The sequence below is a fragment of the Leptosomus discolor genome, chromosome 4, assembly GCF_034619465.1.
Source record: "Leptosomus discolor isolate bLepDis1 chromosome 4, bLepDis1.hap2, whole genome shotgun sequence".
In the NCBI taxonomy this organism is placed as follows: Eukaryota; Metazoa; Chordata; class Aves; order Leptosomiformes; family Leptosomidae; genus Leptosomus; species Leptosomus discolor.
In genome coordinates this window covers 37,137,775-37,165,220 of record NC_141394.1, presented here as the reverse complement: position 1 = coordinate 37,165,220, position 27,446 = coordinate 37,137,775, and the positions used below count along the sequence as shown (strand labels likewise).

The 27,446-nt window shown below is 36.7% G+C and overlaps 1 protein-coding gene across 3 annotated transcripts; it reads right to left on the bottom strand.

Moving 5' to 3' along the window:
* Positions 1-1,478: 1,478 nt before the first annotated feature.
* Positions 1,479-27,446, bottom strand: HPGD (15-hydroxyprostaglandin dehydrogenase). Of its 3 annotated transcripts, XM_086464483.1 has the most exons (7): positions 27,354-27,446; positions 27,080-27,203; positions 23,145-23,251; positions 12,317-12,413; positions 4,757-4,833; positions 2,677-2,840; positions 1,479-1,617 (listed from the first exon to the last, which is right to left on the bottom strand). In XM_086464483.1, the coding sequence occupies exons 1-7, from the start codon at positions 27,444-27,446 to the stop codon at positions 1,479-1,481; spliced, it is 801 nt and encodes a 266-aa protein (XP_086320609.1). The 3 variants fall into 3 exon arrangements, with proteins under 3 accessions (XP_086320609.1, XP_086320608.1, XP_086320610.1); XM_086464482.1 differs by having other exon boundaries at positions 27,080-27,446; XM_086464484.1 differs by lacking the exons at positions 12,317-12,413; positions 23,145-23,251.

Here is a 27,446-nt window from a genome sequence, read left to right as displayed (position 1 = left end):
TTAGGACCTAACTAATGAAGCACGCTGACTTTAAGTTTACATCACACCTTTTGCACTACTCTGTCATGTATTAGCAAATGTCTGATTTTAATGAGGCAAAAGTAGAAATTAATACAATCAAATCTGATAGTACTTGTCAGACCAGAGGGATAAACAGATGCTTTCAGGGAAGCTGATGATGTGGCTACGATCATGTGTGCGTCCAAAATAGGCTTTAAAAACAGTGTTAACATAGCCAAAAATCAAGGCAGGGCGAGAACGATGAGTAATTCAAAGTATGTGTGTCTGCTTCTTTTCTTCTTCCCACAGTCTTATTACTCCCTGACTTCCACAGAAGGTAAATATTACTGTTTCCACTCTTTCAGTTATAATGCTGAAAAAAACAATGCTTACATCAGTGAAATTAAAGTCTGTACTCTTAAGGAGGGTAACTATTTCTCAGCTTTCCCGGGAGTTATTAAATGTTCTTATGTTATGAGCCTAAATAAATTACCATGTAAAAAAATTATTTTTGTCAGGCATGTCACCCATGGAGTTAACCACAGTTTGTTTCATAACTATAGCTGGGGATTGACCTGGATCCAGGAGGTCCAGTGGCTCTCAGGAGGTAGAAAGCTCATTTTTTATTTTCATTGACACTGTAAGATGTGCTGCATCTAAGAATACATATTGTGATACCAAAATGGACATGTATATAAAACACAAAACCCCCCAGATTATTCAGGATTTAATTGAGGTTTTAATCGATCAAGGCAAGAAATTAATTTAAAAGTTTAGAAAATGAGATTTAATGACTAAGTAGACATTTTAATCAATGCCAAAGTATTCATCCTTGTATATACAGAGAGAGAAAAATAATATATATATCTATAAAAGAAAACAAAAATATTTCTGAACTATTTTATAAATAGCTAAAATTCAAGAAGATTAAAATGTACTTTCTTGTGTGATATGCACCTTATTCAGTTGCGTATATAAATGATGAAAGAGAAGTTTGCCTCTTGCTCTATTTTACATTTCGTAAGAAGAAGTAAATTCTTAAGTCCTTACAGGTATATTTGTGTTCTTGCTTCCTGAACTGAATTCCTGGTCTGAAGAATTCAAGATATAAATAAGTAGATGCTTACAACAGTAAGAAGAATTATACAAAGTGAGTCAGGTCCACCAAAATGCGCTTGGAGTATGTAGATCAGAACTACCAGAAAGAAAAAACTGGCCCCTATTACTATATAAACAAAAATCTTCAGAGCAGTGTGCTTATTCCACTGAATAAATACTATTATTCATGCTTATAGAATCAAAGTAGGATGGTAACGTCTTCCTACACCAGATTTTCTTGTCCATCTTTGTTATTAGGATGCAAATGTTTGAACACTGCCACTGCTCTAGATACAACACTAACTTTTTTTTTTTTCCCACAAAAGATACTATTTTCACAATTGGTTTAAGAAAAATCCAAAATAATTAGCGTAAACCAATTATTTACTCTTTGATGTAAAAGGTGTTTGGCTGTATTGTTGAAAATGAATCCCTTGGGATGCTGTAATCTTCATAACTTGTCCATTTAGAGTATCATCTTCAATTATTGTTATCAGTCCTTCGGCAATTATTGATGGGCTGAAAAAAAAATTATTTCAGGGTCATGAAAGGACAAGTAAAGAAACTCAATGCACATCTATATACCCTGAAAATTAAACAAACTGGTATTTGAACAGATTTATTTTGAAGAAAAGCAGAGGTGGCATGAGTGTTTCAGGAGAGAAATTCAGTCTCCTCAATCAGGACATACAATGTAAAGCGGCAACTTTACAAATCATCATTTGTTTGCTCTAGTTGCTGCTAAATCCCCGTGGACTAAATCCAGCTGCCACTGGGCTTGCTATCAGTTTTCTCTGTCAGGGTAATCCTTGCACAGTCCTCTGCAGCTGTTTACTGTTGATTTATCCAGTTTCTGCAGCAGAACTGATATACAAATTAATGTAAGGAGAATTCTGTCACATGCAGTTTGCTATGGTCAATAGGTGCAATACATTTTACAAACGAAAAAGTGTGGGTGAAACAATGCGATCATACAATTTCCTTTGTGCAGAACTATCTGAGAAGCTAATTGTTTAGAGATCGAGAAAGTGTTAAAAAAAATCATTTCATGCTTGTCTTGTTCTCACACTCTTTCTTAACTGTCTGCTTTTGGCCTTTGTTGGCAACACCATAATGGGCTAGGTAACTCTGCTCTGATCCATCATAGTTGCTGCTGTGCTCTTATGAACTTAGTTCAGTTTCTTCAGTTCTTGATCTGATTTCTATCGCGGTTCACTTGCAAATTTTGTGGAAATTCAGTACAAATGATATACCCTGTATCTCACAAGCTTGATTAAACAAACTTATGGAAGAACGCCAAGGATATTAAAAACTAAAACCACCATCTTTAGCTTGGGAATTTGGTTTGCACTTTGCTGGGAAATGGGAATGCATAAAGGGAGATACCGCTGTGTAGGTGATATTCTTAAAATGGCCTTAGATATCTGTAATTTGTTCCTTGTATATAGGATAACACATCTGATTGATAGACTTTTATGTGAGACAGCATTTCCCTTTTATTTTAATTTTGCTGAAAGTGCTATTGTGTGTGCTTGTTCTCCATTAACGAAGGACAAAACCCCACTGTATCTGACTTACTCCATCACGCCATAGAACTGCATCATATTTTTTATCTCATCCTTGTATGAATAGTATTGTCCCATATTCTCTTCTTTATCTATTGACTGAAGAATTGGTGTGTTGACAAATCCTGGACAAATTGTGTTGAGTCTCACACCGTAGTTTTCCATATTAGCAGCTAACTAGAAAAGAGAAAAAGTTAGGCATTCATCATTGACATTTTAAAACAGTATTGTGTAAGTAATTTTTCAAAGAATGAGATTTACTACTAAGTAGTTTTCAGCCTTGCCTAGTAAGTAAATTTTGTTACTATTGATTGTTTTGTTTCAACAATTAAGTTTGAAGCATGTTTTCTCTGGTAATTGTACTAGATTACTAGGAAAAAAGCTTGATTTGCTGGCAGAACAATTCTGCAAGAAATCAACACTCTTCTTTCCATGCAGCTGTTTTTTTTCTAATATTTTTGTTATTAGTGCTCTTAGCATGTCATTAACAGTATTCTAGGGTGATTGTATAACTCTCATAACCAAAACCAAGAAAAAAATCTCCCAAATATATGCTTCCCATCTTGTAAGAACTTTCTTGTTAAAAGAAAACTGTCTGAAATCAAATCAAGATTTGACTCTAAGATTGTATTTACCTCCCTCATGTCAACATAAATAGGATTTAGTCTCTACCCCTAGAATTGTAACGCTAAACCTTTCCAGCTGCTCTATTGTCCCTGCCAAGGGATGAATGTGTCAGTGAGCATCTCCACAGGAAAGTCCCTGTGAGCTCCAGGAAAGAGGCAGGAGTTTTTTTAGGAAGCACTTCAGGAACATGATGAAAGCAAGCAGCACAAATTGTTCTGGGAACGGTAGAGCCCTTCATTTGTGGTGCTACCAATGCGTGTGTGTACCAAAGAAGTCTGATCAGCATCCAGGCACGTGTTGAATGCTGGATGAACTTCCTTAGCAATGGCACAGAACTTATGAACTGTACATAATATATCCAAGAATAACCATAACTGTTCAACACTGACTTCTGTTTATTTCAACATTTAACAGGAACCCTTTCTGGTATTATGTAAATCACATGTCATTTTCGTGATATGTTAGCTTGCCCATTTGGCCTGGAGAAGAAAAGAAACTGAAGTCCTAGATGTTTTGTATCATACCTGCCCAACGTTATGCTTTCCTGGTAAATACAGTGATTCACTATGCTTATTATTCTTTTTCTCCTCAGCATTCTCATGTTCCACAGAGACAGCATTTCGTCTAATTTTCTAGGAGACACTTTATTTTTGAACTTAGATGGTGATGTTTATATTGTCATGAGAAAACAAAAGTTGAAAACGAGGTGTCAGGTTCATGCTGTGGCTAATAGGTTATATGCAACCACTTATGCGTACTAATCTGTATAGGTTAATCTAAAAACCAAATTATTTGGGTAGGAGCATAAAATATAGATAAACTATCCAAATGATAATTTCAGATGCTTTATTATGTAAATTAGATTGGAAATCTTACTGTCTTTAAGCTTAGCCTATAAAGTATAATCATACTTGCTCCATCCAAGTTAAATTAACTAGAAAGTTTTGGAGTCAGAGGCTAAGACATACTATATGGTCACACAACATCTAACATGTCACATTCTGAATCTGTCATTTTGCATTTTCAGCATATTGAGAGTTGTTAAGAATAAATAATGGCAAACATTTTAGTGTTTAAGTCACTTTTTGTACAATTTACAGCCTATTTATCATTAAAAAAAAAAAAAATCATCAACTTGACTTACAAATAAGGAAACCAAAATGTGAAATGACTGGGATGGAGTTATGAAAAATATTTTTAAGGCTTGGATAAGAATTTGACTTTTGGGCTCCTCCCACTGTCCTCAAATTACTTTGCAACATCTTTCTTCCATGCTCCCAAAACTTCGAATTGTTCATAAGCACACACATGCCTTACTCATTCAATCTTTGGATTCCCTTTGTGAAAGCAGGGAACATCCACTGCTTCAGACACTTTGTTTTCTTTCGGAAAATAGAGAGGGAACATGAGGAAATTAACATGTTCCCAAGGAGCTGCTGCTACTGTTTTCAAAAACACATACTTACTGCTATTGACCGTGTGAATCCAATTACACCATGCTTTGTAGCACAGTACACAGGTTGGAATGCAGCAGGCATGAGTCCTTTAAAATAAAAAGGTAGCTGAATAAAGATGTTGGGTACTCCTATTTATGATTACCTTAAACACACATTTACGCCTATAACGTAAAAAATAAGTGATGGATTTAGACAGATGCAAAAAAATAGGTTAATAAAAATTTGAAAATTATATTTTATAATGTGAGGTAGGCTGAAAAAAGATATGAGATGGATAAAAACATGAGGAGGCAAAGGAAGAGCAATAAAAAAGTATAACTTCTAAGAGGAAAAGTTGGATCTAAGAAATATGACTTAAAATGGAGGATAGGAACTGGAAGAAAACACTCAAGGATGAGATTTTTTGAGCCGCCTCCTATGAATCTGTAAAGTATTCAAAGTATGTAAAATATTTTAGATAAACCTTGACTGCTGACACCCTAGCTGCTGGTATGTGAACTGGACACCTTCAGTCATTTACAGTGATTTCAGAGAGGAAGTCTGTGAAAAGATAAAATAGCAAAATCCATTTCTGACTACAGTAACTGATTTAATAGTATTTGTGTGATGTATCAAAACATAAATATAATGTCTGACTTAAATCCCTTGCTTATGTTGCTTCTGTGGAATAGTAACAAAACTCAGCCTCAGATAAAACTTTTCCCCTAGCCCTAATGTGAGAGGTAAGAATGAGGGTGCTGCACAGATGACTGAAGCGCGGTCAGCCAATGCATCTGCCCGTGCAATATTGTTACTGCTTATTTATTTGACAACATGGTTAGTACTATAACAAATACATACTCTTTTGCATAGTGGCTTTTGCTCAAAATAGCAACTGTAAACAAAGTAATTCAGACTTGATGCACCGCCTGAGGCATTGTAAAATTAATTTTACTTACAGTACTACTCAGGTACTCAGGTAATATTTCATAGGTGATAGGTTTTTGGTTTTGTTTTCATTTTTTTAAAAGAAGTGATTTAAATGAAACAAGGAAGCTGTTTTGCAATAAGCAAATGGAAAAAGCACTAAGAAGCGAATGCAAGACCTTGGTGCAGAGAGAGTATAGAGGTAAGCGAGTAAGTACTGTGAATGGAATGGTAAGATGAAGAACTCAGTGAGCAGAAAGAAATGAAAGCAGAGATGTGGAGAGGAAAGCTTTTTGAAGCATTTTCTAGACTGTGCTAGATTGGATGAAAAGGATTTAATGATGTGGTACCTCCTACAGTGGAGGTTCTAGAATGAAAAGCCGGAATGAAGATTTTTAGGAGGAGACAGGAAAAAGAGGCAACAATCCTGGGTAATATCATTGCTGTCTTCTGTAAGGAAAAGGAGAAGCAAAACAAAAAATGACTGCTAACATTGTGAACCTTTATGGTGGGAGTGGGAGAGCATAAAATCATTATTTATAGTAGAGAAAGAAGAGGGAACAGAGACTTTAGAGAAAAATTAAGAACTTGATTCTAGTAAGACTGAGTTTGATGGCAAAGGGAAGAGATGACAGACCATGAATGCATGTACTTTTCTGCCTGTTAAGCCAACAATTTCCACTATACAATGACAGGTGAACTGGACCATATGGATGCTGTAGTTCCACCTGAAAGCTAGGATCCTGTGAATAGCAAACCACACACTGTCCTAAAGTTAGAGGATAAAATTTGTCTGTACTCCTGAATGTGGTGTTTTAAAATTGGATACTGATTTTGATGTGTTAATGTTTGATTCTAATGGAAGTCATCCCAATTAATATTTCAGATATGTTTTTTCATTCTTTGTATTTCACATCTTTAAGTGATATAATCAAGAAGGGGTGTGACTTATCTCAGTGGAGATGAAGAATACACTGCCCAGCTTTTAAGTATGGATTTGCCAGAAAAATTTTGTATGCCAGAGACTTTCACGGGCTCTTTGTTCTGGAGTCCATTTTGTCTGAAGGAAAAAACGAAGACATCACAAAGCTTTAATTCCAACCCTGACAGCTTCAAGGTTTATCTGGGTTTAAATGCTACATTGGTGATCCAGTGAAAGCACTGTTCAGTGGTGGGAAATGAAGAACTTAACCTAGTAGCTGGTGGTTCTCTTGAACTTGCATTTGTCTGCTTAACTTGGATTAGTGTGTTATGCTTCTGATTTGAGAACTCGCTTTATGAAAAATGGCTTTTCTGTTGTGTCCTGTGAGTTATGATCATAACACAGGCCTAATATTACTCTGTTTGGTGACTTTTGGTGATCATCACCATTCTTCAAATAATTAGAAACATTGGAATATTCACACATTACAAATATTATGATACTATTTTTTATAAACTCCTGAGTAGTTCTACGTGTTTTAAAGAAAAATAATAATCCCGATAAGGCTGAAGCTGACATACAAAAGACAAAAATCTACTGAGAAACACAGAGGAGGATCTTAGAGGTTATTTTATTTTATTTTGTTTTTTTAAACACAGTCAGGCAAATTACTTGTTACATGAGAGGGAAAAGAAAATCAAGAAATAAACAAAGGAAAGGCACAGCTCGTAATAATGAAGTGGAATAAGGTTCAAAGACTTACTTAAATGTCAAAAGACAGCAGGAACAACTAGGCAGGAAGGGAGGAACAAATAACTTTTTTTTTTTTTTATGAATCAAAGTATTAAACCCCATTCTTTTCTGACTGAAATTATTATTTTTGCTAAAGTGGAGAACGCAGAAGAACTCAATTGGCTCCCTTTCGTCCAAAGCAGGGACAATGAAGGCTAGTCCTAGCACCCCTCACCCAAAACAATGACAGTCCTGTCTCACTTTTGTTCAAGAGTTCAGCACTCGGAACCACGATGTGGGATTTCCAGCTCTGAGCCCGTTCTCTGCCCTGGGAAGGGCTGAGCCTCTGTCTGTTAGTGGTGTGTCCTGGGGACTCTGCTAACAAGTATTTTGGGACAAACCGCTGTGTGACATTGAGCCTGCTCTGCCTGAGTATTCATTCAACCAGTAAGCAAGGATGAGTTGATAGCATATTAATTAGGGCATTCATTCCTTAGAAAATCTGGATTCTATTTGCTACTCCCATGGATATTTAACTATCTTATGCAAAGCGGAAGGGCAGTGAAACAGACTGGAGAACATTATGCGCGAAATAACAGGGGGTGTTGAAATGGATGGTGATGGGGCAGTGTCTCCTGGGAAGCGATACATGTGGTCTTCAATCTCTCCTAGCAAGGGGAGGCACCTATGCCTAGATTTTCCTCCCTTCAGATGTTACTGCATCACTGAACTGTTACGTGAAAGGGGACAGGGAACTTTCTAACATGGCTGTCAATCTCATGGAGGCTTTGGGGTGTCAGACAGCACCGCTTCTACACTATGATTTTGCAGTGATTAAACTCTATTCCCAGTTATAATTTAGACAAATATATTCACTATCAAAACATTTAAATATTCCATTAAAAGCTTTAATTTTTCTTTCACTAGAATGATAATTACAGCATTGTGTGGCATCCTAAACCACTACATTTTTCATTGTTTATGAAAGAGATATGTGAAAATGCTGAAAGATAAGTTTTGGCAAACTGATGGAACAGATTTAAAAGCAAACCGAAAGTGTGCTTCTCTACGTGCTGGAAAAGTAAAGTAATTGGTTTTTCTTTCTCTATTAGGTTTGTTTTATAAAATATACTTATCAAAGCCTATTGCAAAACATAGACTACTTAAAAATATATAAATAATGTCACAAGATTTAGCCGTATTTATTTAAATTAACCATCTTTCCAAACCACATTACAGAAATCTTTGTTGCCCTTAGGCAAAAGTCTGGATATGGAATATGCTTACAGTGTTCTTTGGAGGCCAAAGACTCTTTGAAGAAGCGGATATATACCTAGCAAAACAAGCTAGGGGCACGATGGTCCTACAGATTGATGAGAGAGTTGATTAAAGGGATTTACATAATATCCTATTCATAAGAATGGGGAGGGGTACAAGATCACATTCTTTATGCCAGTTATACTGCTGTGATCTGTGTCAAAACAAAGGAGACACAGAAATCCAAGCAAAAATTCTAAGCTGTGTCATTTCTAGGAAATTTTTTAATAGTGAACTGAAGTCTCAAGGGAATAGTTTCTAAATTTTCTAACCTCATTCCTGTGGATTCTGCTCAGCATTCTCCTTTTTACAAGGGAGAGGGACCAGAAGCTCTTTCATGATGCTAAACCAAAAGCCCCAGTTGTACACACATTTACACCTTTGCACCACTGTACCACTGTGATAAAGTCTTGCCTTTGCTCAATGATGTTAACCATCTGCTTGGCTTTGTTCTTGTAATATATATAGGATCGGGTCCTAAAGAAACCTGTTTGCTGTGCAGAGTACTTTAAGTATTTCTTTTGGATGAAGCTTTTTTATAGGAGGAGAACAAACTGGCTGCTAGTGGAGCCTGAGTGCTTGAAGTTGAGTGTAATCAAACCACTGATTTGGCTGTACAACAGAAAGGTGTCCAGATACACTACACATTGAACAACCTCTCAAAAAACCCAGCATGATCTTGTGCTAAACATTTTACCACTATTTAAGCCCTCTATGAATACTTTTTTTTTTTTTTTTAATCTGCTAGAATCCAGACTGACACAAATTCAGTTTTACAGAATACCTTCTTGAAAGTATAAAAGCTATCAAAACAAAAATGCATGCATACACATGAATTCCTTTCCCCCTTTAGTTACTAAAAGTGTACAGGTACCAGCCGCCAAAAGGTAAGCAACAATGCTAAATTTAACCATGTAAATAATCTCAGGAGTTAAATTTAGTTTTGTATGCTTTCTCTATTGCTTGTAACTATTCTGTTACACAAAATTAAAATTAACGTTTATGGCTTCCTACAGAAGAAATTTTAGAACATTTTATTCTTTGAATTTGAAATGAAGTTTATTACAATGCAAAAACCTGAAGTCATTGGCATTATCTTTTATGGGGCCAAGTTGGCAATAAAACACTTCCCATTGTCTCAGTTGTTTAGCGGTATTACTTCCTCTTGAAAGCAATGCACAAGTCCCATAGAATTAAGAAAATTTTATAGCTTTGATATGCAGTGGGTTAGGAGTTGGGTGCTTGCAAGGAAAGACATATTTATCTCCCTTTCTTACTCAGTTCTCTCTTGTGGAGACACTAAAGAAAGGAAGATCCAATACTGGAAAGACAGGGTGGGCGCTCTGGCTTTCATCCAGCTGAATGAACACTTTAAGCATCCACTTCATAGGAAGCATTTAAATAGTTCCATGAGTGTTTGGAAATATAAAATAGTAAGGCTTGATTCTGTCCCTAGTTCAAATCATTGGCAAAATTCCCATGGTGAAGAACTGGAAACTAATTAATGTGCAAGGCAAATATTATTGAATGTTAAGTAAGCACTAAATATAACTCTTCTTGCTGCTCAGCAAGAGACAGGAATATTTGCTGTCTGCAGAGCCTATCTGATAAAATCTTATAAAGAACCTGGACAGGGGTGATCAAAATCACTCAAGAGTTTAATGATCAACAGAAGCTAGCTCTGAGAAAAGAAAACACTCAAAGGGAGTGTTAAGCAAGCCTATGGCAGTTTGCCTTTTATATATGGAATAAACTGCAGGACTTAGACCTTCAGACTGGAAAGGAGAATTAGAGTCACACAGCACAAATAGTAGTAAATAAATAAACAAAAAAAATTAGTGCATGTCAGCTTTTATAATGTGTTTTTCCTTATGACCTTGGAAACAATTGCAAAATACAAGCCATGTAAAAGCAAACAAAGCAAAGAACACTTTGTTTTTGATAGATACCCACAATCATTATGGCACAATGTTAATATTAAAAAAGTAAGTAAATAAATGCAAATTTTAATTAAATGATTAAAACAGCACTTATAAGCTCTTAACAAACCAAGAACAGCCAAGCTGTTAGGTCTTAAAACCAAAATCGTTTTGTGTTCATTTGAGAGTTGTTAGAAGAGGAATCAAACTACTTGCTACCTCTGCCCTTTCTTAAGCACTGCATGGGCATCAGCAGTTCTGTGAAAATGTTTAATCTTTTACTTGTGTTGGTGAACCCTTGTACTGCAACAGCAGTTTCCTTCGGGTTAGTCTGGTCCCACAACTATGTCCGTTTGAGCCAATGGAGATAAACTCACTGGCGTCAGTAAGCAATGTGTTAGGCAGTATTGCAAGTGCTGACGTAAAGGTACGTGGACTTGATAAAAAAGCCCTTGCCCATATGGGATATGTGCATGCATTAAGTCAGATCCTCAAGATCCCCATGCATTATGTCGACAGGGTGAGCTGGACTTCTCATGACAAAAGCCGAGGTTTACAGGAGAATTTAATAGTACTCAGGACTTTCACACCTATCCACAATTGGGAACTATGGCCACTGCTGTCTTAGTGGCCTTTTATTGTTGAAAGACCCTGGAATAAAATTACTATAATTCGATATTCTGCATGGGTACTGAAGAAAGCAATCCAAGTGTAAGCTAGCATACGTATTATTTTTCCCAGACGGTGTGACAGTAGCAAGAGAGAACAAACTCTTCAAAGAAACAAGAGAGAATGCAAGTATTTCCCCACAAATTTTTTGAGGAAGGGTGTCAGGTGACATCATTCTCTATTTACCATTTCCCCTTCAGTTGTGCTTTTTTTTTTGCTGTGAGCCTAGCCACTGCAACATTGAATGTACCTACACGAAACGGTGCAGGATTCTGCTTCACAACTGAGCAGTGATAATCCTGACTGACTTAGAAGCCATATAATTCTATTTTTATGCCAATAAATTGAAATACAGTTATAGCACAGATAAGTAGTGAGCAAAGAATGTGCTTGCTTAAGCTCAATGGAATATGAGTGTTAATTGTATGACTTCTTAAGCAGAGGTAGTTCACATCTGAGAGGACTTGGAACATAAGTTGGTGTGTGACAGTCTTCATTAATAAAGTAGATACAGTCTAATCTTAAATATTCCTACAGCTGCACTCCTGTGGAGTTGACTGGAGGACCTGCTACTGCTTCTTCACTTTCTGTGAAATGAGATTATCTGATTTTCCATATTTGATGCCTGATTAATACTTTATAACAGGTTAAAAAAAAAATCAGATTTAGAGTAACCCTGAATTCAAATTAGGTCTGTGCATTAGACTTGATTTTTCACACACAGTGTGATGTACATTATCTTTTAATTCAGCAGTGTTACTAAATATTGTTGAATAAGCATAATGAATTGAGACTAGTTAGATTTTCCTCTGTGTGTGGCAGTATTGAAACCTGAAAAATATTTACGTCATGCTCAAGACTGTTATCTGTAAGAGTGATAGGTTAGGAAAATTACTGAATGTTTCATTGAACTGAGTTTAAAAAAGCAAATGAAAGTTGTGGTGCTTGATGTTACTTGCATTGCTATGATGAAAAACAGGTCAAAATGGAAATAAACAGAGAAGAGCCATAAGAAAGAAGAAAAAGTAGGACTGATCAGCATGATTCATTTATTTTAGAAACAAACCAGTGAGTAGAAAGTGTTTATACAGAAAATATTCTCACCTGCTAAGGATGAGATATTAATGATTACTCCTCCATCGCCTCCATTTCCTTTTCTCATGTATTCTAGGCCAAGGTAGGTTCCTCTAATCACAGATGTCTGATATAGGGGGAAAGGGATTATATTAAAAACATCTTTCTTTTGTGCTCCTAAAAATGGAAACTTGCTTTTATTGTGGTACCTAACACCTGTATTGCTTTACCAGTGATCTTATTTAGACTCTGAAGGTTATAAACACGGAAGACACTCCACAGTAATGCAACTCAATAACTTCAGAAACGCAATTTCAATAGATAGAAATAATAGCAGCTTAATTATTTTTCTTATTAAGATATCATTAATAAAACTAAAATGTTACAATGTGAAATAACAGCTGTGAAGGAAATGAAGTAAAGAATAAGTAAATAATTTACAGACGAAACAGACTTTATCTAAGAATGTAAGTGGCAGATGAACTGATCTAGATCCCAGTACTTTTGTTGAGACACTGCTCTACATTATAAGAAATGTACAGACTGAATATGAACATAACACTAACACTTATAAGTCCATTTGTCTCAAGGCATGAGAAACGCTTTTTAGGATTAAGTTATGTGATATATTTCTGGTCCCAGGATATTAAAAATTTATGTTCTTTTCTGACAGAAGTTACTGGAGTTTCACCAGTTCTCTCACATTAAAGCCCAAAGAGGCAAATACAAATAAAAAAGCATTCTAAGAGAGGTGAAATCTTGTTAGCATAGTATTAGCTGCAGCATATAATTTTTTTTTTTTTTTTTAAAGAAGAAACTTTGAGGAAGAAAATGTTACTGAAACCTGTATAATCTTGAATCCTTAAGATCCATTTTTGAACTCTACTGCAGTCAGAAATTCTTCTGGGATTCCTCTCACCTTATTTCAGACTTATAAACTGAGATGCCTTAAGACACACCAAGCCTGGGGTTATAAGCCTCCTGAATGAACCAAGAGAGAGAGTCTTTCCAGAGAGTAAGTCACTTTACCTGAGATTTTAACAAGCTAAATAGAAAGGCAGCAGACAATACTCCTAGTGGAAGATACTAACTTTAGTGATATGTTGCAATATTACTGCATTAGTGATGAGTTTCATAATTATTTACTGATTTTTTTTTAGATCTTCCCATAATCATTTCACATTTGGTTTACAATTTCTACTTAAAATGAACAAATATATTGAGTCACTTTTATTCTTATGGAAATATTCAGCTTAAAAATGAGAGCTCCATTTATATTTTATTACTGTTTAGTGCTATTTATGTGACCCAAATAAATTAAGATGTCTAAAAGATGAAGGGCCCTACAAATATTTCCACATCTGCACATAAATATTTCACTGAGATTTTTGACCAGAAGGTCTACAGAATTGTGAATCACGGAGGCAGAAATTTCCCAAAGTAACACAGGAAAAAAAAAAAAGTGAAAAATCTCTATGTGCCTAAAACCTAATGGATAGTGGCTAGTTCTACTGGAAAGAAAAAGCCTTTAAAATCAGAACATTAAATATTTTTCTACCTTTATATAAACTCCCAAATCAAAATTGGAATAATTTTAAGATGGATATTACAATTCATTTTTATTAGCTGTTATTTTTAGACATACATGTTATAAAATATAAAGTAAAACTTCTAATTCAATGTCACTTATCCTTGATGCTTGTTGGTTTTAACAAGAATCAGATTTGGAAGACTGCATGTCCTACTTCATTAATCGCTTGTTCGTTTTCCAAGTAACATGAAATTAAGCTGCCCATTGACAGAGATAAAACAACCTGAGACCTCATTACCAAGTTTGTTTTGGAATTTTGATAATGAATCAGCTTTTTTCATTTTCTCTAGTTGCAGCATTTTATGTGATATTTTCATTAGTGATGTATTTTCAGTATACCTACTTCCTGGAATAGTGTAAAAAAATCACAGAATATGAATATTTCAAAATTCTGAAATAACATTTTAAATTTTTCTTAAACAAAAAATTGACATAAAAAGCTTCTTTTGTTTCTCTTCTAGAAAGTTTTTTTTTCAGGTAACTTGCTTTTAAAAAATGTTTTGATTAATATCAGAAGAATGTAATTGATTAAATATTTTAACAGCAACTTTCCAAAGCACTAGCTTCAGTGGCTTGAGAAATACCAAACTAAATCTAATTTCTCTTTCATGTCCAGGAAAGTAGCAGAGCACTTATAAATATAATCTAGTGCCGTTTAATGTTGTCATGTGTGCATTTTAAAGGATTTATTAAAAACCAAGATTGTTAATGCCCAGTAGTGTTGCTGTACGATATACTTGTCCTGAACATAAAGTCACTGGCAGCTCAACTGAAATTAGACTTGGACTTAAGAGTGGGTGGTGTTTTTTAATATATGCATATGATAGGCTGTACACAAGATATGTTAGAAAGGAAAGGGTTACTGCTGTCTGTGGAGAGCAGGTGCAGGCCCTGCCATGCCCTGGAGCCACTGTGGCTCAGCCTGCTGAACAGAAAAAGAGAATTCCACTTAGAGAAAATAAATCCAGGAGAAGGAAGTAGCTTGGGGCTCTGTGAGGGTTTTTCTATTCCTCCAGCCCTCTAATTCAAAGAGATAGTAGAGCTAGATGAGTCCTTGGCCAAACCACAATTATAAGACAAGAAAAAAAAGTGGGTAGCTTGATTCTCCTATCAAAATCACCATACTGCTTTTTTTTTCCTCTGGAATCCATTAACTTTGCATTTCTTCAAGTGGCTGGGGAAGCCTCCTTTATGTGGGTATTGTGAGAGGTTGTCTTCAGAATAAATGCAGAATTTCATTTGGATATTGCTCTTACACCTGCTGTTATCCTTGCAAAAATCTTCGCATCGAGTGTGGCTGATCTCAGGTGACATGGCTACTTCTGATGTTTGGGCTGATAGCATAAAGAATTCTGGAGATAAGCTCTGACCAGACATACAGGGTGAGCAGAACCTAGCTATTTGCACACTCAGTAGATGGCACTTCAGATGAAAGGCATTGTGTGATAGATCTCCTATTCTCTTGCCAGAATTCCCCTCTCTCCAGGAGAGGAAGTCCTCTTAATAGCCTTTCAAGGAAAACCAGCTGTGGCCGAACTTACTGTAGTGCGCAAGTCATACAATGTGTGCTTAGAAGTCTCAGTGCCACTTTCCAGTCAAGCCTATTGATAGAAGCTGGCTCTCAAATCTGGGTGTCAAACACTCAAATGGGACAGAGGTTTTCCAAAGAACAACAGCATATTGGTTTTTGGTTTTGATTTTTTATGAAATCCATCTTTGCAAGTGCAGAAATTGCAGCCTCAGGCCTCCTCTCGTATGAAATGAGACTATGGGTCCCTATTTGTTGACATCTGAATACTTAGTCTGAATTCTAGAAGAAAGCTTATCCACTATTATTTCACTGTACCATGAAATACACAATAGAAAGTAAGACGGGGAAAGAATGATGTGTTTTGTGCAGCCCAGTTTCCTGATTTTGGGATATGATGAGAAATGTCTGTAATTTGCCTTTCAATAAACTGAAAGAAGTGAAAGGTGTCTTCAGATTGTGTAGTTCTCCATGTATAATTTTAAGAGGAATAATTTAATCCCATGCTCTTAACCAACAATAATTCAAACTTTGTCTATTGCAAATAGAAATTCCCTGAAAGTTAAATTTAAAATATCCTAATTAAAAAAAAATTGTCTAATTTGTTTTAAGATACGCTGGGAGACTTAACTTTGTATAAGAAAGCATGTTGTATTTTAGAGCTGAAGATTTTACAATTCCATTGTTTACAACTGCATTTAGCTGTAGGGATGTTGTCCATAAACATGTCAAGAACAAAGAGTAGGAAAGTAGTCTAATTTGCAATTAAATGTAAGTATAGTGAAAACCAGGACAGCTGACTCTCACCTAGTTTTTTTGCTCATGGCTATTGAAAACTAGTATCATTAAAATCAGAAAATAATCTAAATGGTTGTCCTCCTAGTCATAGAAAAATCTGTGATCCTAGTGACACTGCTGCTTGTTTCTTACCAAAATGCAGTGTTTCACTATAGCATGTAATGAAGATGGACCATCAAGGTGCACTGCAGGTCTGAGTGTGCTCCCAAGAGAGGCAGTTTTACTCCACTGCTATTAGAAAACTTAGGATTCTTTCCAGTGAAGTTATAAGGGTGAGTGTGGGAATATCTCTTAGTATTAGCTTCCATAAATTACAGATTTAAATTAGACAAGATCAGACATTCTGGAGCACCATACAATAATAAACCCGAAACTTAGTATCTGACAGCATGGTAAACTTTGCAAAATAATTGTGCAAATACTCAAAACATTAGCAGTTGCTTTTGGAAGTATCAGATCAGTAATCAGTAACTTATTTAACAAATCATTAAATGGAAATTCAGGTATCAGTGTCAAAATCAGAACAAAACTTACAAAATCTGCTGTTCTTGACATTTCTATGTATCCCATGGCTATATAGTTTTAATGGTATTGTTCTAAAAGAAATCATGCATTGAAACTCTGGTTCTAATAAGACTCCAAGTCTTCAATAGAGACCTATTTTTTTCTGGCATTAGGAACTAATGTTAGCCAGTGTTGTACAATGTTCTTGTATTCCAGCATTACACCTGTAAGTCAACCTGTGTTTCATTTCAGCTTGATCTATTAAAAAAAAGTGTTCTTCAGTGGTGGTGCCCAGAACATCATCCTTTGCAAGTGACAATTGCTTTAAAAGTAATTTAGTACACAGTGATTTTTTTCTAGTTTTCCAAGGCAGGTGTTCCAGCTGACTTAATTTCTTATGCCTATTGGATAAGTTTTCCCTTGCCAACTCTTGTCTGATACTTCTGCTGTCTCCTTATGCATACTAATATTTTACGTTGAGAAACTATATCTGCATTCCTTCAGTACTGAAGATGACTACTCTATTGTTATCAGCATGATAAGGCAATATGAATTCCATTGAGAGAAAAAAATGGTAATCAGTCCTAACATTTTATGTAGGTTTCTGAGCTAATCTGGTTCAGTGCTAAAGATACAGAACCATCTAAAGAAAGAGCCATTGACTTGTAGTTTCATAAAGCAGGTTAGCACAGAGCTGGAATGTGACCCAAGATCATTTGACTTTCATACTGTGATGTTGTAAATTGATGGCTATCTATAAGGAAACATTTCAAAGTACTTTATGAACTGCGTAAGAAGAACTTCAAAAGTCTGAAACTAAGTGCTGCTAGTGATATCCACGGAAAACTTTAACATTTTGCTGTTGGACAGGGAGCGGGACTGATGTTTGTCTTTAAGGTAGATTTTCTAGGAAGCAGACAGGTTGTAGCAAGCATGCAAGTCCCTTGGCATTCCTATGTATAGGTTAGTTTACTTACTATATGAAATGAAATTTCAGGCTCTTGAGTTTAAATTTCCAGTTCAAACTGTGGAAAACAAGAAGCCGAGGAGGGAGAGGCAGAAAGGAGAAAGGAATGTGCCGTAGGATTTGGTCATTTCCTAGGTGTCACTAGCTTTTATAAAATGTGGGAGTGAAACACTATGTTTTAGTTTTTACTGTGCAGTTTTCTTTACTTCCCTCTCCACCCCATTCCTGAAGGACATAGGAATTGTATTGCATTGTGAGTAGCTGGGCTTAAGTAGTTCTTAGTTCAAAGAAATTTGCTTTTCATTGTGATTCAACATTGGTTATTGTAAACATACATTAAAACTGTAAGCTAGGAAGTTAATTGACTTACTGTGCCATTAAGGTAGGTCTGTGTCCTTCCTAGTGCAATATGAACAACGAGAAAAATTATATTTACAGGCTTCTCTATGTACTTAATTGATTGACCCTCATGCCACTGATTTCAAGGTAAGTGTTACTTCTCACTTTTTGGTGGCCACATGTCTCTCCAAACACTTAGCCCTCTTTCTGACATGAAATCATGCTGAAGAATAAGCCACTAAGCCATTGAACAACAGAGTTAGAGTATTTCTGGTTGTCTTAGAATGCAAGCTTGATAAACTAGTTACCTATGCCATTTTATCTTCTACAGATTGCACTGCTTTGTTTTGGTTTGTTTATTTCCATGTTGGTAGCATTAACAGTGCTTGCCTCTGTGGGACCTGGTGGTAATTCCCGGCTGCTGAATCCAGCTGGTCACATTATTTTGGGATGAAAGTTCAGTCCTTGTGAATTCTCCTGGTACACTGGGAAAGAAGAGCAAGGTGTATGATCCCGAAGAAGGTTGCAGCATACTTGCAAGGGATCCCTTTTATGGCTTGCACAATGGAACTACCTTGTGATGATCATGAAGTCTTTGTCCCCCAAATAGATAAAATTAATCACTTCTGAAGCTTGCCTAGTTACCTTTCTGGTTTCTGCTGAGAAATTAATTGACTTTTTGAGGAATAGTTCCTTACTGATGAGCAAATTAATTGATTTTGCAAGGTTTGCCAGTTGCTGGAACCTTTATTTTACCATGAGCTGTATTGAACAAAGCCACACATATATATACGCAGTGTTGCATTCTCTTCTCTGTAGTACCAATCTAAACATTTTGCAGGGGCAAACCCTGAGTTAGGTAGACATTATTTTAGAAAAAGACTTTTCTAAAGTCACAGAAACATGTTACCTTTGCCTTTTATGGAAATAAATTATGCAAACCCACGAAAAATGTAAAAACGGAATTGTTGGGTGCTGCCACATTTTGCCTAGCAATGAAGGATGAGACTGTCATGCACCTGAACAAGTTTTACGTGTATATTTGAATTCTACTTCTCTCTGGGTACACTCAAATAATTTGATCCCATATGACTGGGGTTTTTTTTTGGCATGCCCAAGTAATGGCCTGCAAGTTAAAGTTTTGCCAGAATAATGTGTTAAAATGTGCAAAGTCATCACATAGATAATTGTGATTTTGCTGTCAAATTCTTTCATGAGACCATTTAATTTTGTTTGGGGAACCGGTTTAAATATACCTACAAAATAACTAATTTGTTGGCACAAGAAAGCAACAAGATAGTCAAAATGTTATGTAAAGTGCTTCTGTACTTTGAGTTCAGGTAAAATGTAAGCATATGTAATACCACTACTGCTACATTTAACTGCATACTGCAACCTTTGTCAGTTTTCAGAAACCTCTGATATAAGCATAACAAAGGAAGAACCTCCAAGTAAATTTTGGGATCGTTTTGCTATAAAATATGCTAAGTGCATTTGTAAAGACAAAATATACTGTAATTATAGCAGCCACTGTAATTACAGTGGTTCCTGAGAGCTTACATCATCAACACAAGACAAAATTAATTCTAAGCTTCTTAGAAGTCCAAACTGTGTTTAACTGACACATATGTTCAAGGCTTATAAAAATGTAGGCACTTTTCTTTCTTTAGGGACTTGAAGGGAAAAAAGCCAGATTATGAAATTTCTGGATTCCCTAGGCATAAGTTCTGATGAAGTTGAATGCAAGAAACTGTTCTTGTCATGCTGGAGGACTGTAGGTAAGACAATGAGAAAATGCTGTTTTCGGACCGACTCTTACAGACTCTTGATAAGAATGGGTGTGTCATACATCCTTGTGCTATTCTGTGCATGGGGGCATGTGGGGGGTGTGTGTGTGATGGACTGTTGGAACTACACTGGTAATATCCATTTTAAATGGAATTGCTGTGTGATTGTCAACATCTTTTCTTATGTGCCATAACAACCCTTGTTGTGCACATTTGTATGGGTATGAGTGGTTGAAGTTGCCATTGATCAAGCTGATATTGATCAAGTCAACACTATCACCTTTGGAGTTTTGAGGTGAGGAATGGACGGCACTGCTGGAATACTTAACTAAAAAAGTTACAGAAATATTAGTAAAGTAACAAAAAGGTGGATGTTGCTTAGCACAAAACAGCAAAATGGTGGCAGGCACTGCAATAGAAATCTCTTTTTAGCCGTCGACGCTCTTTTTTCCCCCCATCTTTATCAAGCTTTCTTTTCTTGCCCTTGGGAAACTGTAACAGATACAAGTAGGAATTGTGATTCCCCCCCATCCCCCCCCGCCTTTTTATTTCTAAATTAGGTCCCATGCTTCCTTTCTGTTCCTCAGTGCATTCTCAAGCAGTGCTATCAGGGAACTTCCTTGCACCCCTTTAAAAATGTTCCTGAAGACCAACCAGTTCTGTGAACTGTTTTAGCCATAAAGAACACACCCCATATGTGTTTGTTCTGATTTATCTTGCTCTGTACTGCTCTACTTTTGTACTTTGTACTTTAAACTGGGGCAGGGAATATTTGTTGTATCAGTATATAAAAGATAGCACTAAGACAAAGACTGGCGTGTAGAGGTTTTTCTCACTTTTTTAAAATAGAAAATGTGTGCAGAATGTGTATCAAAAGGTGTGGCCATAGAAGTTATTCCTATTCTTAGGGATAATACAAATGATACTTAAATTGTCCTATGTCAGAAAAAATAGACATTTTAAAGTAATATATTTCATACATATTTTGCCCCTTTCTCTATAAGAAGCAAAAAATATTTTAAGGAACCAACCAATATAACATATTACAGGTATCAGCTGTTATTCTTCCATTGTTTAGTTAAAAAGTAAAAAGTACAAAATGTTGTATCTTGTTTATGGAAATTACAGTAACTAGATAGAAGTGCCCCATGGAAATAAGCTAGCTAGTTGCCTTGAGGTGAGATAGGATAAGAATATTCAAATCAAAAGATAAATGAGGATCTTTGGATCTTAAGAGTGTCCTTGATTTAACCCATGTGGCTGTACTTCTGTTCTGCTTGATCATTTCAGATGTTCTTACTCCAGTCACCAGCGTGTATTGCTGAAAGTTTTCAACTTTCAACTATGAATTAAGCCATTAGGATGTTTATGGTGAAGTTACCTTTACTTACCTAGGTATAAACTATATAATCTCCCTCCTTTTTTTTTTTTTTTTTAATTTTTAGGGGCATTAGCTTGATAGTTAAGCATATAGATTTCTAAGACTTGGATTCCAGTTTGTCTGCTACTTGAGATGGTTCAAACCCACCTCTGGTCTGCTTCAGCCCAATCACTGGTGATAAGACAGAAAAAATAGAAGGAGGTTCTCAGTGCCTACTGTTTAAAGCCCTTGTAATTGAAAAATTATTTGGACATCACACTAATTTAGGATATTTACCTGGACCTTAAATGTCTTCAAGATTTGCTGATCAGAAATGCCTTAATTTTTTGCACTAGAATTAAAGGTGAATCACAGACAAATGTGTTTCTCACATGGACTTCAACTTTTCTGGTGATGACTAACTATCTATGCTTGCAAATTTGACAGGTGGATGGCTGCCTATAGTAACTTATCTCCTGTGTTAAACCAGGCGCAAAAATAAACAAGTAACCTAGAACACAGCTAAAGTCTTCTTTCAGTTCAAGGGATCTGTGCTAATAGATATTGATGATGCATAACACTGAGGATGCCCCAGTCCTGTTACAACACAATATGAAGTTTCCTGATGTTTAATTTGTCAGAATATTTTAGAAATGAAAGAGGGAGGAAGAAATATGTGTAGTTAAATCTTAAAGAATATGTAAAGAAAAGGCAAAGGAAATGGAACAAAGGTATTTCTCTTATCGTGGAAATTTTAATCTGTGGTCTCAGTCCAGTCCCTTCCAAAAATAAACAAATTTGACCTTGGATAAATATAAAAGATCAAGAAAAAGTATTATTAAATCTAACTTTTTTCTTCAAATACTTGCTTTCCTATTAGTTTTTCCATAATTTGTCTCATATACAGCTTGTGTTACTTGTCCTGGGGTTTTTTTTTGTTGTTAATTTGTTTTCATGGAGGCATTAACATTCAAAGATGCAGATACCTTTGTCCTTAAAAATTTGACAAAACTAAACTTAGTTTTCTTATCCTGAGCTTCCTTGTTGTGTTCACAAATCCCAAATGACTGATTGGAGAAAACTCCCATTGCACTCTTCCAAGCTTCCATTTGCAATTCTTCTAGATTCTTTGCAGATCTAGATTATAACACTTTGTCACCTTTTGGTCATATGGGTGATTTGCTGAATCACTATCGAATTAGAATTTCACAGGTGCCAGAATACAAGCTAGTCAGAATTTTATTAACCTAGAAAAACGTTCTTTCCTTTGGAGCTTAGATCTCATAGCAGTGTAATCTAAATTTAAAAAAAAAAATCAACTGAAAATCAGATATTTTGGTCTCACTTGATGAGATACCAGATCATGTCAAAGAACCGGTAATAGTCTGTTTGAAAATAAATTTTACAGGCTCATTGAGTGTACTTGGTTTTAGCAAGTAAGTGCTCTTAAGTGGTGTTCTTCTACCAGTGACAATGGTGAAATGACCTATATTAAAAGCTCCGATTGTACGCTTGCTTCATTGGTGAAGAAAATACGGAGCTCTTGGTTGACCAAGTTTTCTTGTAATACCAAAAAATGGTAACCTATTAGGCCACCTGAGGCTCACAAGTAACTAAAATATTCTAAAACATTCATATAAACAGAGTGGCCTCCCACAGAGGCAGCTCTACTGCTTTGGGCACCAAATTGTTACGTCTGTGTGGAATTTCATCGGGTTTTATAGAACAAGAATGTTGTCTGGTGTTAGCCTGACTACCTCTACACAGTGCTGTACATCTTGGATAGACAACTGGAAGGACCCACCACACACACATTTATTGGTTAGTACATATGCAGTTACGTGGTTATTGTTTCAATAGCTGTGATTACCAATCCAATAATTAGTGTTCTGTCATATGCACCATCTGTACAAACCAAGGGCTCTGAAGTGTATTCCAGCATTAGATACTAAACTATGAACATGTGAAAGGAGGTAATGCTTACCAAGTTAATTTGTATAGTGCTTTCCCAGTCCTTCTCATTGTTCACTCCAGCATTATTAACCACAATATCCAGCCTTCCAAAATGTTCAATTACTTTTTTGAAAGCACCTATAGTAAGACCCAAGGGTGAAATTTCTTAGCACTTATAGGAAGTAAGATGTTAAAATACAATGCATGCCTAAAAATTAATGTTTTATTAGTCTATCAAAATGTCTTCACTGCTTTCTTAACCACTAATGAGCAACACACAATTAAATTCTTTATCTAACCGATCACCAATATTAAACATATTCAGGAAAACTGAAAGGATTAAGATACCATAGTGGCCTTTGTATTCAGTTTTGTAATGCCTGATAACAGGAGCTAATGAAACTTCTTAGCACCCATGCATTTTATATTAGGTAGGATGTTTGGCACCCTAGTTACTTAAATTAAACATTCATAGCTTGGTTTGCAACAGTTTGATATATCTAGTGAATTCAAGATTTGACACCATCTATTTTAAATGCAAAATAAAAGCTTTGTCTGTTCAGGATATTTTTCTTGAGTGAGTCTGAATTTAACCTAAGAATGCAATTCTTATTCAGTGATATAACTAATACGAATCTTTCAGCTACAAATAATTCATCATAGTTCGTTTTTAAATTTATCCATTTTTGAATAAATTGTTATACAACCTACTTGTCAGCTAACTTCAATAATGTGTTTCTCAAATTCAAATCTTCTTCCTTCTGTTGACAAAAACAGTGACCTGCCTTCCAAAGAATTTCAAAGTAAAGAACTGGGAAACTTCCACAATGACATTGTGTTCTCCCAGGTGACAGCGTTTGAACTAAGATAAAAGATGTGTATGGAAAACATGATGATGTCATAGTGATGAGCAAACTAATCTAGGTTGGCCCTGCTTTGACAGGGTAGTTGGATAAGATGACCTCCAAATGTTCATTCTAGACTAAGATTTTCTACAACTGCAGACGTTACCTGATCCCAGGACCATCTTAATTCTCTGACCTTTAGTCTTTGGCTATTAGTGTCAATCAGCGGCACAGCAGCACCTTTGAGACATCTATCTTTTTTGCAGCAATTGCAGGGGTTTACAAAGGGTTTTTTTCTTGCACCAGGTGGTCAGTACTTGTACAGCCTTTTCGTTGCCTGAATGCTGCAGGTCCATCACAGTCATCATCTTGTCATCAGAACAAGAGCTGGGCAACTGATAGGAAAGGTTTTACTTGTCCAACTGCCTTTATTGTTCAGATCTTTCTAATATTCTTATTCTGTACTAGAATATTTTAATATTACCAAAGCCTCTATTTTTGGCTGTCTGCCTTTTTGGCTTTTGTTATGTTTGTTGCTAATTCATTCTCTGGTTTCTGAACTTAACTCTTCAATCACTTCTCATCTTTCCAATCCTGCATCAGTGAGGGCAAATGAAAACCTTTGCCTTTATTAGGAGCAGAACTGATTATTTAACTTCGTTTCAATGAGTAAAATAAATACAATTTGGGTCCTCAATTAGCTTCCAAATTTTGGAAACTGTCTTTCTGATTCCCTTTTAAGCTTTCTCTGAATAGCATCTTTCATCAACCTCATTCTTAATAGAATCTTTTGCCTTCAAAACACACCGTGGAAAATAGTACTTTTGACAATTATTTGTTTATTAAATTCACACAGTCTTGACTAATTGTAGTTTTCTAGTTTACACATTGAGAAAAAAGCCAAATGCTTTTCAGCTGTTTGCGTATCTATGTTAAAATAAAAAATTATTATCAAATTTGGAATATTTCTGGTAAAAGTTAACCTGCCTCTGCAAAAAGAAAGATGTCATTATAAACTCTTAATAAAGTTATCACCCACACATCAGTGTAAACTGACTTGTTCTTCCCTTTTCAAATGTAGAATAATTCCGTCTTTACATTGCACACTAGTTAGTGCTCATGGAATCAAAAAAATTAAAAGCAGGTGATCATATGAAATATTGAATGAAGAAAAATTAAAAATGAAGAGGAGGATCCATTTCAAAGGAGAGGTAAGAAGAACAGTGGAAAGTAAGCACAAACACTAGTTATATGTGAACTTTATAAATATTTGTGGAAAGCAAAAGTAAATGTATGGTGATTTTTCAAAAGTGGGACAAGACAGGATATTTTTGTGGGGGACTATGTGAAAGAGCCACCAGAGAAAAAAAACACAGGCAAGATTTGAATGCAGGTGAAGCACCTCGTTTCCTACCCATAAGCATTATGTACCTACAGATACTAATTCTAGTACTGTGACTTGTTTCATACCGAAAGGGCTAAGTTAAAATAAGAGGAACTTAATTCATGCACATGACCCTTGACATAAAAAGCAAGTGCAGGACTTGATGCATCCACTAAGAACTTTAAGGACTAGGATTGAAATGAATTTCAGTTTAAGCGGTGGCTTGCAATTACAAGTGAAAAAATAGGAAAATGAAGCAGTAAAAAAAAAAACCCCTCAACCAACAAAACCTCTAAAAATTACCCCAGAAACCCCAAAGCATCGTAAGACATGACTGCAAATTTATGCTGAAACCTGCAGCAGGAATAATGCAGTATCAGAGAAGCATAAGCAGCAGCTGCCCATTCTTGCTCTCATTCTTTGTGAGAGCCCATTCCGATCCAACTGATTGCTCTTTTCCTACTGTCTTTGTTCCAAATCCTCCCTCACTGACCCGTCCTGTTCACTCCAGTTCCCAGTGCACACCCTGTTGGTCCTGCACTAGCCTGGCACTAAAGAGAGGAGGGGTCACGGGGGAGAGCACACTGGTGCAACACCCAAGCTGCAGCACATACTGTTCCTACCCCTAGGATGCTTTTTCTTGCTCCTAGGTTACTCCTCTCACGTGCAGAAAAAGTCAATAATCAACCTAGCTGATAAAAACTTTGCTGATTAGAGCAGGTTTCAAATTTAAAGTCCAGCATCTCTCCTACAGATAGACAATGTAAAGCTTTGGAATTAGGCATAATCATGCTAGCTCAGAACAGGGAACACTGTTGCTGAATTCTGGACCAACTGCAAAGTTTTGTGAAGGAGGAATGGATGTGCTCAATCACTGCTGTGGAGAAAGCGGCCAGCGATGTGTATTGAATAAAAGCAGAACTAAAAAAGTTCACATCTAGCTTGACACAAATGAATCTGGGGAACGGGCGCTGACAAAAGTGATGTCAAAATCTGAATCTGAGTCATCATCTATGAATGTACCATTTAATAATGAAACTTTGATGAAGTGATGTACCTGTTATGAAATATAGTGAAGGGTACATCAACGTTATATGATACTCTAAGAACCCAGCAGGGAACAGGATTTATTCACTGAAGTGAAAACATAAATGCAAATCATACACGAGGGAGGCGCTCCTTGACATTCCCTGCATCTGCAAGATGCGTGCAAAATGTTATCAACCCATATTTAACACCATGCTAAAGCACCATGCCATCTTTTGCCAATCCTCCTTTCAGCTACAGCAAGTAAGTGTGCTGTAGGGAAAGAGCACGGCAACCCAGAGCAGAATTTATTACTCCTGTGACGAGGGAATGCAGCTTGGAGTCTGTACCGAAGCCTCATAAAAAGCAAGTCTGTGCTTTAGAGTTTATATATATATTACACATAAAATAACAATTATCTTCTGCAGAGGCTTTCATGCAGAACTATCACAGACGGCACTCAATGGAAGCGATTTCTTTGGCTTTTCTTTACGGTGAGCCAAGCCACACGGTGAAACACACACATGCTGGTAGTAATGTTTCACACCTGCAGGTTCAGAAACCAATCCTTTTTGAGTCACTGTCAGAAGCGATCGGGAGCAGGCTGTCCTCCAGAAAACCTGAACCGCGCACTGACTGGCGCAGCAGCCCAGGCTCCTTCAGGTTGCTGCATGTTGCGCCGGAGCCCAGGGCTGGCAGCCTCCCTCTTACCTCTCAGCTGCTCCTGCTCCGTAACGTCGCACTGGATGAACACCGTCCTCTGCGCTTCGAACTGCTCGTCCAGGGCCGCCTTGCTCTCCTGCCCGGCCTCGGAATTGCGGTCCAGCAGGGCCACCTGAGCGGGAAAGCGGGGAGGGAGGGAAGGCTGAGCGGTGGCGGGGCGGACAGACGGCCAGCTCCGCCGCCGAGCCGAGCCCAGGGGGCTGCCCCCGGCCGGAGAGGCGAGGTGGGGCGCAGAGGGGAGGGGGCACTCGCCGGGGCTTACCTTCGCGCCCTTGCCCAGCAGGGCCTGGACGAAAGCCCTGCCGATGCCCTGCGCCCCGCCGGTGACCAGGGCCACCTTGCCATTGACGTGCAT